Source organism: Conger conger, chromosome 13, assembly GCF_963514075.1.
Source record: "Conger conger chromosome 13, fConCon1.1, whole genome shotgun sequence".
NCBI classification, from domain to species: domain Eukaryota; kingdom Metazoa; phylum Chordata; class Actinopteri; order Anguilliformes; family Congridae; genus Conger; species Conger conger.
The window spans coordinates 7,498,495-7,511,765 of NC_083772.1; the positions used below are offsets into that span (position 1 = coordinate 7,498,495).

General features: G+C 46.7%; 2 protein-coding genes across 2 annotated transcripts; one reads left to right on the forward strand and one right to left on the reverse strand.

Annotated features, from left to right (window-relative positions):
• The first annotated feature begins 217 nt into the window (after window positions 1-217).
• Window positions 218-7,055, forward strand: LOC133108578 (MICOS complex subunit Mic19-like). Its single transcript, XM_061218162.1, has 7 exons — window positions 218-230; window positions 1,031-1,133; window positions 1,437-1,557; window positions 3,845-3,928; window positions 4,615-4,685; window positions 4,945-5,080; window positions 5,637-7,055. The coding sequence occupies exons 3-7, from the start codon at window positions 1,450-1,452 to the stop codon at window positions 5,658-5,660; spliced, it is 423 nt and encodes a 140-aa protein (XP_061074146.1). The 5' UTR covers window positions 218-230; window positions 1,031-1,133; window positions 1,437-1,449; the 3' UTR covers window positions 5,661-7,055.
• On the reverse strand, window positions 6,449-13,166 carry LOC133108576 (dynein regulatory complex subunit 4-like). The gene is made up of 11 exons (XM_061218161.1): window positions 12,888-13,166; window positions 12,366-12,452; window positions 11,940-12,137; window positions 11,548-11,754; window positions 11,365-11,419; window positions 10,419-10,624; window positions 9,992-10,159; window positions 9,073-9,159; window positions 8,667-8,876; window positions 7,190-7,255; window positions 6,449-7,022 (listed from the first exon to the last, which is right to left on the reverse strand). Exons 1-11 carry the CDS (start codon window positions 12,888-12,890, stop codon window positions 6,900-6,902), a joined length of 1,410 nt encoding a protein of 469 aa, XP_061074145.1. The 5' UTR covers window positions 12,891-13,166; the 3' UTR covers window positions 6,449-6,899.
• Window positions 13,167-13,271: the final 105 nt, after the last annotated feature.

Below are 13,271 nucleotides of genomic sequence, written 5' to 3' on the forward strand. Positions count from 1 at the left end.
AACCTCCTATTCTTCATCCTCCCTCTGTGGAACCTGCTCCCTCTTCTACACCTGCCTCTGTGGAGCCTGCGTCTCCAACACCATCATGTCCCGTTGGTGAGAAATTCTGTCACCATTCTAACAAACATTGTCAAACATACTGTACACATAGATATTTTATTTTTATTTTCAGAGTTCTGGCCAGCGGCCGCTAGAGCCCCCCAGTTTTCCGTCCTCGTGCATCTCGGAAAGTCAGTATTGTATTATTGGTCTGTTTCAACAGGTACCCCTTTTTAGGGATCGTTTAAATGCCCAGCCTGCTTGCTCGTGTGCACTCCCGTTTTGTTTAATGCTCAGCAGATTGTAACTCACTGCTCGTGCTTCCTGTTACGCTACTCGGTTCTGTAATTAGCCTGCCTGTGACACATATATATATATATATATATATATATATCACGAGAGAGTCAAAGGGGAAGATCGGCAAAGCAACCTCTGAATGGCTGTGGCTGACCTCGGAAAAAGTGGTTTGGGGGACGGTGGTCAGATTGTAGTTGCATTACATTACATTAATGGAATTTGGCAGATGCTCTTATCCAGAGCATCATACAGTTGATTAGATTAAGCAGGAGACAATCCTCCCCTGGAGCAATGCAGGGTTAAGGGCCTTGCTCAAGGGCCCAACGGCTGTGCGGATCTTGTTGTGGATTAGAACCACCGACCTTGCGGGTCCCAGTCATCTACCTTAACCACTACGCTACAGGCCGCCCCTACAGCAACCAAAAGGTTTGTCTGCCTACCCCGGAGAGACCCGTGAGTGGGCAGCAGTCAAGTTTCGGGATTGTCCTGCTGTGAAATGACGGACAATCGCGAAATTAAGTTAACCAAAAAGTGCAAACCCCCAGTCACATACCCAGCAGCACCTCCTCACCCCCCCTTTCTCCCCTGGTCTAGCCTGCCCTTTATACCCCAAATGCCCACCCCAGGATGCGTTGTGGTATCACCGCTGAGGTGATCCCTTTCGGGCCTTCCTTTATTCCTCTGTGGATCGCAGGAGCGGGTGAGGAGGGACTGTGCGGGATCAGCACACGGGAGCAGGAGCCGTGGAAAGGCCTGGAGCAACACAGGAGCCTGACGGCGCTGGAGGTGCCTCAGCGGTGAGCAGTAGGAGGATAAGGTTTTGTGTTCGGGATGTTTCTGGGGGTGAGGGGTGGATGCGGCTACTGTGGGGTGGGGTCAGCCTACAGCAGGGCATTTGTAGCGACTACAGTGGCAGATTTGAAGAAGCACAAGTCCAGCGACGTGAAACGACAAGTCCTACAGGGCTCGTTCTAAAGCCAGTTCCACCTCGTTCAACATTGGAATCGCTGTTCTTTGATGCGACAGCTATTGCACTGGCACTGAAATACGGCGCTGTGAGGAGGCACGCCATGCATGTAAGGCTGTGTGTCTGTGTGCAGGGTGGAGCTGGAGATGGGGCAGACTCAGGTGGATGAGACGATGGTGGAGGAGAACCTGAAACAGTCCATCCTGGCAGACCGCGCTGCCGCCCAGGATCACCGGCTACGAGCCCATCTCTACGTGTGTCCCCTTCCCCCCTCACACAGCCCAACACCCCTCACACAGCCAAACACAGCCCAACACCCCTCACACAGCCAAACACAGCCCAACACCCCTCACACAGCCCAACACCCCACACACAGCCCAACACCCCACACACAGCCCAACACCCCTCACACAGCCCAACACCCCACACACAGCCCAACACCCCACACACAGCCCAACACCCCTCACACAGCCCAACACCCCACACACAGCCCAACACCCCTCACACAGCCCAACACCCCACACACAGCCCAACACCCCTCACACAGCCCAACACCCCTCACACAGCCCAACACCCCACACACAGCCCAACACCCCACACACAGCCCAACACCCCTCACACAGCCAAACACCCCACACACAGCCCAACACCCCTCACACAGCCCAACACCCCTCACACAGCCCAACACCCCTCACAGCCCAACACCCCTCACACAGCCCAACACCCCACACACAGCCCAACACCCCACACACAGCCCAACACCCCTCACACAGCCAAACACCCCACACACAGCCCAACACCCCTCACACAGCCCAACACCCCTCACACAGCCCAACACCCCTCACACAGCCCAACACCCCACACACAGCCCAACACCCCTCACACAGCCCAACACCCCACACACAGCCCAACACCCCTCACACAGCCCAACACCCCACACACAGCCCAACACCCCACACACAGCCCAACACCCCTCACACAGCCCAACACCCCACACACAGCCCAACACCCCTCACACAGCCCAACACCCCACACACAGCCCAACACCCCTCACACAGCCCAACACCCCACACACAGCCCAACACCCCACACACAGCCCAACACCCCTCACACAGCCCAACACCCCTCACACAGCCCAACACCCCACACACAGCCCAACACCCCTCACACAGCCCAACACCCCTCACACAGCCCAACACCCCACACACAGCCCAACACCCCACACACAGCCCAACACCCCACACACAGCCCAACACCCCACACACAGCCCAACACCCCTCACACAGCCCAACACCCCACACACAGCCCAACACCCCACACACAGCCCAACACCCCACACACAGCCCAACACCCCTCACACAGCCCAACACCCCACACACAGCCCAACACCCCACACACAGCCCAACACCCCACACACAGCCCAACACCCCACACACAGCCCAACACCCCTCACACAGCCCAACACCCCTCACACAGCCCAACACCCCACACACAGCCCAACACCCCACACACAGCCCAACACCCCACACACAGCCCAACACCCCACACACAGCCCAACACCCCTCACACAGCCCAACACCCCTCACAGCCCAACACCCCACACACAGCCCAACACCCCTCACACAGCCCAACACCCCACACACAGCCCAACACCCCACACACAGCCCAACACCCCTCATACAGCCCAACAGCCCACACACAGCCAAACACCTCACACAGCCAAACACATCCCAACACCCCTCACACAGCCCAACACACCACACACAGCCCAACACCCCTCACACAGCCCAACACACCTTACACAGCCCAACACACCACACACAGCCCAACACCCCTCACACAGCCCAACACCCCTCACACAGCCCAACACACCTTACACAGCCCAACACCCCACACACAGCCCAACCCCCCACACACAGCCCAACACCCCTCACACAGCCCAACACTCCTCACACAGCCCAACACCCCTCACACAGCCCAACACCCCTCACACAGCCCAACAGCCCACACACAGCCAAACACCCCTCACACAGCCCGACACCCCACATACAGCCTCACACAGCCCAACACCCCTCACACAGCCAAACACAGCCCAACAACCCCTTACAAAGCCCAACACATCCCAACACCCCTCACACAGCCCAACACACCACACACAACCCTACACACCACATACAGCCTCACACAGCCCAACACCCCTCACACAGCCAAACACCCCTCACAGCCCAACACACCACACACAGCCAAACACACCAAATACAGCCAAACGCACCTCACACAGGCAAACAAAAAAATGTTTTTGATTACTTACTATAATGTGTTTTCCTTATTAGTTATGCGTCAATGTGTTATCCTTATATTACACCGTTATGTTATTATGTGTATTACAGTCATACTTTGAGTTGTGATGTGTCATTTTCTTTATTACAGTTGTAATTTGTGCTTTTTATGCTCTGTACTGTGCCGTTATAATGGGTGCTATAATGTGTGATCCTCTTCATTACACAATTACAATGGATGATGCTACATATGATTCTGCAGGCTCATCAGCTAGAACAGAGGGTCAGAGAGCTGAGGAAACAGGACGCAATCTACAGGGAGCAGGTGGCCAATTTGGAGTTGAAGGCAAGTCCTGCACCACACCCACTATGCATTACACTCACACTAGTCCATACTCCATTGTCTACACCACCACGACTCACCCTTTAAAACTACACCAACACTACTCCACGGTCTACACGTACACCCATATTACTACATCCACACGAGCGTCTCTCACACACACACACACACACACACACACACACAGGCACACACACACACAGGCACACATCTATACAGGCACATGCGTGCATGCAAAACTACAGAAAACGATTTTGCAGGGAGGATATTCAAATCTTATGAAACCGGAGCTCCTGGTGGGGAAACGTAGAGGTCTGCCCCTTACTCTGTGTGGGGCAGAAGAGAATCCGAGTCTCAAGTCCTCATGTGCCTCTTTGGCAGGGTAACTGGGGAAAGGGGAGGCCCTAAATGCTGGGTATCTTCATAATTACAGTCCTTACCTTTCTTTATTTCTGTCAACATAGTTTGAGGTTCTGTGAGGTTTGCAGATAGAGCTATTTTTTTAATAAACCGGGGGTGGATTTTGATGTAACATGGTTTCCCGGTGCAGAAAACTCCCAGACATGCAGATGAAAACCACGTAATTAAATGTTCAGTTCCTCATATTTTCATTTTGCAGAAGTGAGTTTTGATTTAGCGCAGTCCAGTGTGGACATTTCTTTGCTGCTTAGCACCTCCCCCTGTTACAGGGCAAGAGGTTCCACAGCGCCATCACAGAGAGCTACCAGCAGGCATCCCGCGAGGTCAGTGCCAAGTTTAGGTGAGCCCTGACATCCTCGCCTGCTCTCTCACATTCAGTCTCTCCCATAGAGGCCAAGCCTACTTTCCATTTTTCTGTATGGAGAGGCCAGTAAAACATGTTTTTCATAGTTCCAATGCCGTTTCATGCCGTCTTGCGTAGTTTAGATATTGGAATGTTAATCATATTCTGTATTCCGGGACTTGTTATGCAATAGATCTAAAAGAATGTGGGAACTGTCTCAATCCTGACCTCTCTCCCTCCCTGCGTGTCCCTGCAGGCAGTACCAGACGAATCCGGTCTGCGCTGATCTGCAGAGGGAGATTGTCAAGTGCTACGGAGAGAACGCGGGACAGACGCTGTCCTGCTCCAGGATCGCCTCGCTCTACCTGCAGTGTGTCAGTGACGCGCAACAGGTACGGCGAATACTCTTTCTGACGTCTGCAAACACTCCTTTCACCCGCTGAGAGTCCATCCCAGGCGACAGCTCTATTTCAAGTGCGGTTTGCTAATGTCAGAGTTTAAATAAAGTTCTGTGAGATTCCCAGCAGTCGCCGAAAAAGCACAGTGGAATGACAGTCTCTCAGGACAGGCTAATTCTCCTCCACACTCCATCCTTTTTGATCTTATTTCCTCAGATCTTCATCCACTTCTCCTTCCCGTTTGTTGCAGGCTTGGCTCCTTTAACCATTCTATATATCACCCATATGTCTCTACTTTCCTCCCTTTCCCATATCATTCCACCCTGCCACTGGGCACTCGGGGATCGTCCCTCTGGAATCACACACACTGCCTGCAGTAAGAGGGCCTTTCTACGTCATGACCGTGTGGCATCAATGTACATCATCCTTTTCTCTGTCCCCTTCTGTCCCTTCCTTCCCCTGCACTCTCCCCCTCCATCCCCCTTTCCATTGCTGTCCATCTCTCCTTTCCTCCCACCCCTGCGCTGTCCGTCCTCCATCTTGTCTCCAGAATAAGACGAGACCGGGCCATTAGTGCTCCGTGTTCTGCACTACTGTCAAGCTGCCACACCCCACTACTCCAAGGAGCGGTTACCGTAGCACCGAGAGGGAGGAACACGCTGCTACCGTACACCAGTCATCCAGCGGGGGAGGGGCAGGAAGTGCTCATTTTTGTGTGCTGTGCAGATGCATTACCTCAGATAAGAGGCAGGAGTCAAGTGATACGCATACAGTGCGTCCATCTACAAACATACGTACATCCATATACACACACGCTCACAAGCATACACACACACACACACAAGTGCTGTAATTGTTACATGGTGAAACCAAAATGTATATATATAAAATAAAAAACTTAATTAAAGCTGAGAATCTGCACTTTAACCCCATGTGAAGTGTTTGATTACAAATGTAAAATTGTGGAGTACAGAGCCAAATTAAGGAAGAAATGTCCGTCTCAAACATTATGGAGCTCACTGTGTGTCACTGAACAACGTAATATCAAAATATCTTTGTTCTTCTTCGGGAAACAATAATTCAAAGTCATTTGCTGACATTATAATAATATCTAAAAATGATAATGATATTATGAAAATAGCGATTTCAGCTAGTTCGATCTATGACAGGTCTCTATCTATAGAGGTGACAGACCAGGTTTTTTTTTTTTTTTTTTTGGAGACGGGCCCAGGATTGTTTTCCTCCACGCCGGCTCTGCACACTTGCCTTGGACACATCGTTTAACACCGCGGATGGTGCTGCTGTACAAATTAACACCTGAATCTTTGAAGCCAGATGAAAGTGAGTGGCTGATAGAGCGAACACACTGCAATATAGCTTTTATTTTTCACTTCAAATAACGTTCCTTTATGTATAAATAACAAATGTTAAAGGGCTATTGCTGGATTACCATTCTTTGAAAGTGTTGCAGCTTGTGGTAGTGTTTTCATTTTTCATTTCAGAGGTTTGTTTTATTCCATCCAGTCATGTAGTCCATTGATGAGTGTTGTGATGGTCTAATTTTGCTTAAAACCACGTTGTATGTCTGTATGACAATCACTATAAATCACTGTAATAGTATGTCAACTGTGTTCCCATGATGTGTCCAAAATGTTACTGCATGAACACTAGCACACTGCCTTCTGACATTAAGAAGTAACCTGTTATCTACTAAATCAGTCTGAACGATATTACTCTGAATGCAGGCCCTTCATTCTATCTAAAAAAAACTCCAATGATCATTCAACTTTACTTAATATCGTTCATTTGCTCATCACACTGTGGCAGACACCAGTCCAGCGGAAGTGCTCTCCAGGGGCTTGAAACCCAGGTCCTCGACAGGGATCCCCAAAGACTTCAGCTTCGCCTCATATGTCCAGAGCAAGTCATTATGGGCCTGCGAAGGAGAAACACTCGCATGTAACCTTTAACAAAATAACTGGGGAATAAAATGATCAGAATGGGGGGGGGGGGGACTAACTTCAAGGCATGAATTGATATCGTAATAGACGTGTAATACGAGACATGATGATCATCTCTCCCAATAATGCGTGATAATCTTACCTTACAAACTCGAGCCAGCTCATACTGCAAATCTTTGATGGCCATATTTTTGGAATTCATCACATCCTGTGAACAGAAATGTAACTTTAAAAACATTAAAGGGGAACTACAGCTAAAGACGTGAGCTAAATGCATGTGCACACCTTTCTTCATACTATGCATGTAGCCCGTATGGTAAAGAATTGCCCACTCTCACCAGGCACTTTGATTATGACTTCTCATTTCTGCAGGGTTAACCACACCTGTGGAGATAAAATACTTACACCACAACTCTTTGTACCCTGATGATGTACTTTTATAAAAAAAAAAAAAGGTTAATGTTGAACTTTTTGTAATCGTCATTTTGTAATTGTGTCATCAAATTTCATTCTGAAAACAAATGAATTTGTTAATTTAACCTGCTTTGACCCAGAGGACAAATCAAAGTTTCAAAAAATTAGAACATCGTGGAAAAGTTCATTTGTTTCCGTATTTTAATTCAATATTGAGTGCATAAATGAACAAAATTTTGAGAATGTCAAGATTTCTGTATTATAAATCCTTTTTTTGATTGGCCTTATGTAATATTCAAATATTTTGAGATACTGGAAAAAAAAAGGCTCGACATATTTCACTATGTGTAATGACTCTAGAACATATGAAAGTTGGTGTTCGGACCATCGTGAGCTAAATCGTCTTCCGAACACAGGGACGTTGTGCGGTTATTTGTCATTTTCTCCATAATTATTGGTCCAATTCACATCAAGCAATGTGTTTTAGTGTCTAGGATAGTCAATAAGCAAACGTAATCATGAACCACATTCCTCAGAAGAAAAACGTCCATTGAATGGTGGAAGTGGCCACGGTTAAGACGTTTCTCCTGGCTAAGGTGAAAAGAGTGGGGTACTGGAGTACAGGGCATTGGGGCATAGGGCATACACATAGGGGTATGGGAAAATGGGAGCTATAAGGGAACTGAGGTATCGGTGTACAGGGGGAGTAGAGTGTGGTCAGAGGAAGACAATGGGGTCTGGGCATATGGGGGCATTGGGGTATATGAGCATGTCCTGATTCATCCGTTGCCCGTCAAGTTGAAAACCCGGTGGGAAACTTAAGCTACTGCAACACTTCCACAACAAATGCATCCTCATCCAATTAAAAGAGGACAGATCCATTATCTCAACCCGTTTATCCTGAACAGGGTCGCAGGGGGGCTGGAGCCTATCCCAGCTTACATGGGGCAAAAGGCAGGAATACACCCTGGACAGGTCGCCAGTCCATCGCAGGGCACACACACCATTCACTCACACACACTCATACCCACGGGCAATTTAGACTCTCCAGTCAGCCTAACCTGCATGTGTTTGGACTGTGGGAGGAAACCGGAGTACCCGGAGGAAACCCACGCGAACACGGGGAGAACACGCAAACTCCGCGCAGAGAGAGGACAGATGCGATCTGAATAAAAGAGTGAAGGACCAATAGAGATCAGGTGTACCTCCACTTTGCGGGTCACCAGGCTGATCGCAGACTCGTCGAGGTTGGAGGCGGAGAGGACCTCGTTAAGCTGCGCGTCCTTCAGCTCCAGCGTTTCGGCCAGAGCGCTCAGCTTCTTCTCCAGGAGCAGGTTCTTAAAGCCGCTCTTCTGCTGCACCTCCAGAATGGCCTTGGTGAACTTCTGGTACAGCTCATCCCTCTCCTCCTGAACCTAACGGTCGTTTCCAACATTTGAAAGTGAGACAAGTATGACACACAAGCTTGACTCCTCCATATCAGCCAACTAGTGAGTAACTGGAGCTGAATACAAGCCAAGCACAGAATAGCCATTTCTCACGACATTTCTCACGATTTCTCACCCGTCACGACACAGGTATAATGCGATGAACACCAATATAAATTCTCACTTTGCTAAACCTCTGCTCCAGGACTTCATGTTCCCACTTCAGGTCTTTCGTCTCTTTTTCTGCAACCTTCAAACGAGCTTTCGCCCCCTGGAGGGAGAGTGGATGGAACCAACATCACTGCACAGTTATTAAACTAAAACGGCACAAACACCTGGACAACCTAAAGGGACAGGTACATTCAGTGCCTGGACAAAGTATTCACCCTCTTGATCAGTTTTCACATTTTGGAGCCAATTCTATGCAGGAGTTGAAGGATGCTAAAATGAACCTGTTGCATCAACATGCAATTCATTCCATTCAGTATTATTCGATATGTTGTATACATTTTACATTATTGCTATTCACAATTTTTGTTAGGCTTCTGGATCTGCTTTCCTATGATATCCATTCATTTACAGAACTCAGGTTTAGCTGTGGAAAATACTGAGATACCACACAAAATAGGAAAATAGCACCAGGGATGTGTGTGGCAATAATATACATATTATTCTAACTATGTGTAGAAGTTTCATTTAAATGTTACTAAACAACCGACTCCACACTGTCAAAGAAAAAAACATCAATATAAAAATGACTTTGGTTTCTTTTATTCCAAAATCTATACACGTCATAATTGGACCTTGCCACTTGGGTAGATATGACAATTATTGCAAAAATCATGACATCTATCTGTGAGGGGGAACATAACAATATAAGAACATAACTGAAGTAATTTTATTACACACTACACATCAAGAACACGGCCAATGATGGTATATGTTTTCTCTTTTTTTAAATGGAATATAAATATACTGGGTTGGTTAACAGTGGTATCCCAATGAAGTCAAGATATGCTAAATGCAAATGTCTGGACTTGACTGGATTTTTAGGAATGAATCTTAAGCTTCAGCACCAGAAGAAGGCGTTTTATTTCACCTACCGCCAGGGTGGCCTTGTCGTTTTTGTAATTCGCCATCTGTCTCTGCAGCTCAACCACCTGCTCCTTGGCTTTCTGTAGCGGTTCAACCAGAATCTTGTTCTGCTGTAAGACTTCCGCCATTTCTTTATCCATCCTATCTTCCTTCTTCTTCTTCTCCTCTAGCTGCTCCTGTATGAGACAAGGTTACTGAGGTCTGCCTAAAAGCATCTCTGCTTCCCATGAGAACTTCATCAGTTCTTTGTAATACTTTCACAGTGTAAAAGGGCGTGTAAGGGTCCAGCCCACACACCATCATTAGGGACGGACCAGGCCATAATCACATTTGCCCTGCCCTCATGGTAAGATACTCTAATTAACTGGCATGTAAAATGAATTGTACTATTTAAAAGAGGTTAGTAAATAAGTTGCTTTGCACAGTTTTTCTTACTTTCAGCGCATTGATGAGTGCCAGGTTGTTGAAGGTGGTTTTATTGTAGTAAATCTTTATGTTGCTGAAGGCCTTTTCATGATTCTTCATCAGTGTATTTATCTGGCTGTTCTTCCTTTCTTCAATTTCATGGATCTCAATTTTCCGCCTCAAGTCGAGATCCTGTCGTAGCACCTGCATTTTCTTGTCATACGTCCTCTCAATGTCTAGACAAAAATTAAAAATGTGCACGTCTTTCCATCTTGCCATCTACTACTTTTTAATTTTACTCCCATTTTATATAGAAGTCTGGCTGCCGGAGATTAACAGGTCTCTTAAGCTCAAGAGGGTGGGGGGCATATCATGCAGTGTGAGCCCCTTCCTTCCTCCCTGCAAAAAACTGCAAGAATTTATGCACTGACCTGTGGGACTCCTAACAAGCATAGTTAGGGTTTTAAATCAGACAATGTGTGAATTACTGTATTAAATAGCAGTGCTTATGCCACTAAAGAGGTCCTTGAACATGTGACATTGTGTTTATCTATTACTTTTTATGTTTTTTGTTTTTCTTCCCGATTCACAATGCCTAATCATGCACAACAGGGCTCATGCTGCAATCTCAGCCCAAGCTGGAGACTGTAGGCAATCACAGACCTTCATCCAAAGCACCCACTACTTATTTTCTCACCAAAGCCCATAAGCCAAGCTTACACAAACATGAGTCCGAGGACAACACTTCATGTGGAGCTTTTAGCAGGCAGACAATGGGCATCAGATCGACCAGCAGAGGATTCGATCCTGGCCCCCTTGGGCCCATTCAGGCCCATCTAGAAGAGCACCTTATCAGGTTAAGCCACCCAGCAGCCCTCAACAGTGTACCATAAGAATGCATTCATTTTGAACAGAGTAACAAAGCTAAAATCTAATGCTAAACATGTAGAAAAAAATTACATTAAATGAAGCATACCTTGCACTTGTCCTTCAAAATCTTGTCTCAATTTGGTAAATTCTTCATCATGTTTCTGTTAGAATTTAAAAATAATAAAATATACTTTTTGTGCACAGAAGTGAGAACAAAGAAAATTTTATAAACCCCACAAACAAAACTTGATACATTCCCCCCCTCCCCTAAATAATCACATCTACTAACCAGCTTCAGGCTCTTCAGCAGATCTTCACTGGATAGTTCCTGCTGTTTGATATCCACTTTAAGGCAGCGCATGCCTTTACGCAATTCATTCTCCATCTCTGTGTGTTCCTTCTGCATCAGTTTCGTGGCCACAACCCCGTCTGTCTTCTGTTCTGTGATATTATTTTGGTGTTCATACAGCAGGTGCTTCACTTTCTGTTTATAAACCTGAATGAAAACCCAAGAAAAAGACATCGGTCTTTCCAACAAAGTAAGTAAAATGCGCCTGAAATGTTCAAATGTGAACGCAATGTGATTATTTTGTGGGCTGTCAATACCTACTGTTGCAGTTTCCATTTTGCTGATGAATTATTGGGCATCCGTGATCTTGTTTTCACTAAGCTACATTATACCTTGATTTCCACTTGATGGCGCTCCTCTGACTCCTCCATCTCCCTGTCCCTGTTCCTCAGGTCAGCCTTCTTCTCTTCCAGCTGCCGCTTGGAGATCTCCCAGAAGGTGTGGATCTTGTCCCTCTCCAGCTGAAAATAGTTGCGCTCCTCCCGCTCTCTGTCCAGCTCCTCGCGCAGGCGCACGATGTGCTCCTCCAGCTACAGCACACATAGACAGAGCCCGCTAGGTTTTGGTTCCTTTAAAGATCTATCGCGGCAGAAGTAACACAAGTGACATAACCTCAAGAGACCATAATTAAAGTCAAATGATGAGTATGGAGCTGGTCTGAACTGCTCAACCAACCAGCTGTTTCAAAACCTAGCTTGAGCTGTTTATTTTCAGCAGGGTAGTAGCTGAGTTAGCTTGCAAGCTAGGTTATACTGTACCTGCTCCTTCGACATTTCTTCCGCGGGCAGGCCATCTACAACTGTAGGTGCCTTTGCAGACTTTTTCCCCCCTTTCTTTTTCGGAGGCTGAAACAATAAAACTATGGTTAGCTATATCCCTGAGATAACGTTAGTTCAGCTGATTCATCCAACCACAGTCGCTAACCTAGCTAGCTGGAAAACCAGGTTGTTACCAGTGGGGTAACTAACAAGTTAACGTTAACCAACTTAACTAAGTTCAGGTTAGATGGATAGATTTCACAAACAGAGCTAAACAAAAAATACTTTTTGTGAAATGTTGACTAGATCCAGTTAAGTTTGTAGCTAGCTAAGCAAAATAAAGTAACTTTGCCTGTTAGCAACAGTTAGAAAGTTAGCTAATTTAAATAACTAATCATCGAATCAATGGTTAACGTTAGCTAGTTACGTTTTGAGTCAGGTAGCTAGGTTAGCTAACTGCTAGCTGCCCTTCACAGAGTCAACATGTCTAGCTAGCGTTGGCTAAACCCAAAATATACTCACCATGTCGTGTTATTTTGTTCACTAGACCCAAATTAAATTAGTTATGACATTGAAATGTATTCATTACGGGCACTTAAAGTAGATTAGCTAATTAGCCTTGTATGTAGCTCTGGTTAACTAGCTCGCTAGCTAGCTAGCTAACTAAAATGTATAAAATAGCCAGCAAATAAAGCTAGCGTGCTGGCGTATGCCTGTGTTAAATGCCGTTGCTATGGAGAACAGAAAAGATATTTAATCCTCGCAAATGACTCTGAAACAAGCTAGCTCACGTAGACTTCCAGGTTAAATGAAATCCCTACCCAAAGCGGAACTCTTTGCTGGGGAACAACTATGATAGCGACCGGAACTCTTTAAATAAAAATTACGTCACACCAGAAACGAACT

Excerpts from the sequence above, each read along its gene's own strand:
- LOC133108578 (XM_061218162.1), top strand. The coding sequence starts at position 1,450 with ATGGGGCAGACTCAGGTGGATGAGACGATGGTGGAGGAGAACCTGAAA. Across the intron at positions 3,929-4,614 it reads TGGCCAATTTGGAGTTGAAG|GGCAAGAGGTTCCACAGCGC; the intron begins GCAAGTCCTGCA and ends CCCCTGTTACAG. Across the intron at positions 5,081-5,636 it reads GTGTCAGTGACGCGCAACAG|AATAAGACGAGACCGGGCCA; the intron begins GTACGGCGAATA and ends TCTTGTCTCCAG.
- LOC133108576 (XM_061218161.1), bottom strand. Across the intron at positions 11,755-11,939 it reads GCCATCAAGTGGAAATCAAG|GTTTATAAACAGAAAGTGAA; the intron begins GTATAATGTAGC and ends GTTTTCATTCAG. Across the intron at positions 7,256-8,666 it reads TGGTGACCCGCAAAGTGGAG|GATGTGATGAATTCCAAAAA; the intron begins GTACACCTGATC and ends TTCTGTTCACAG.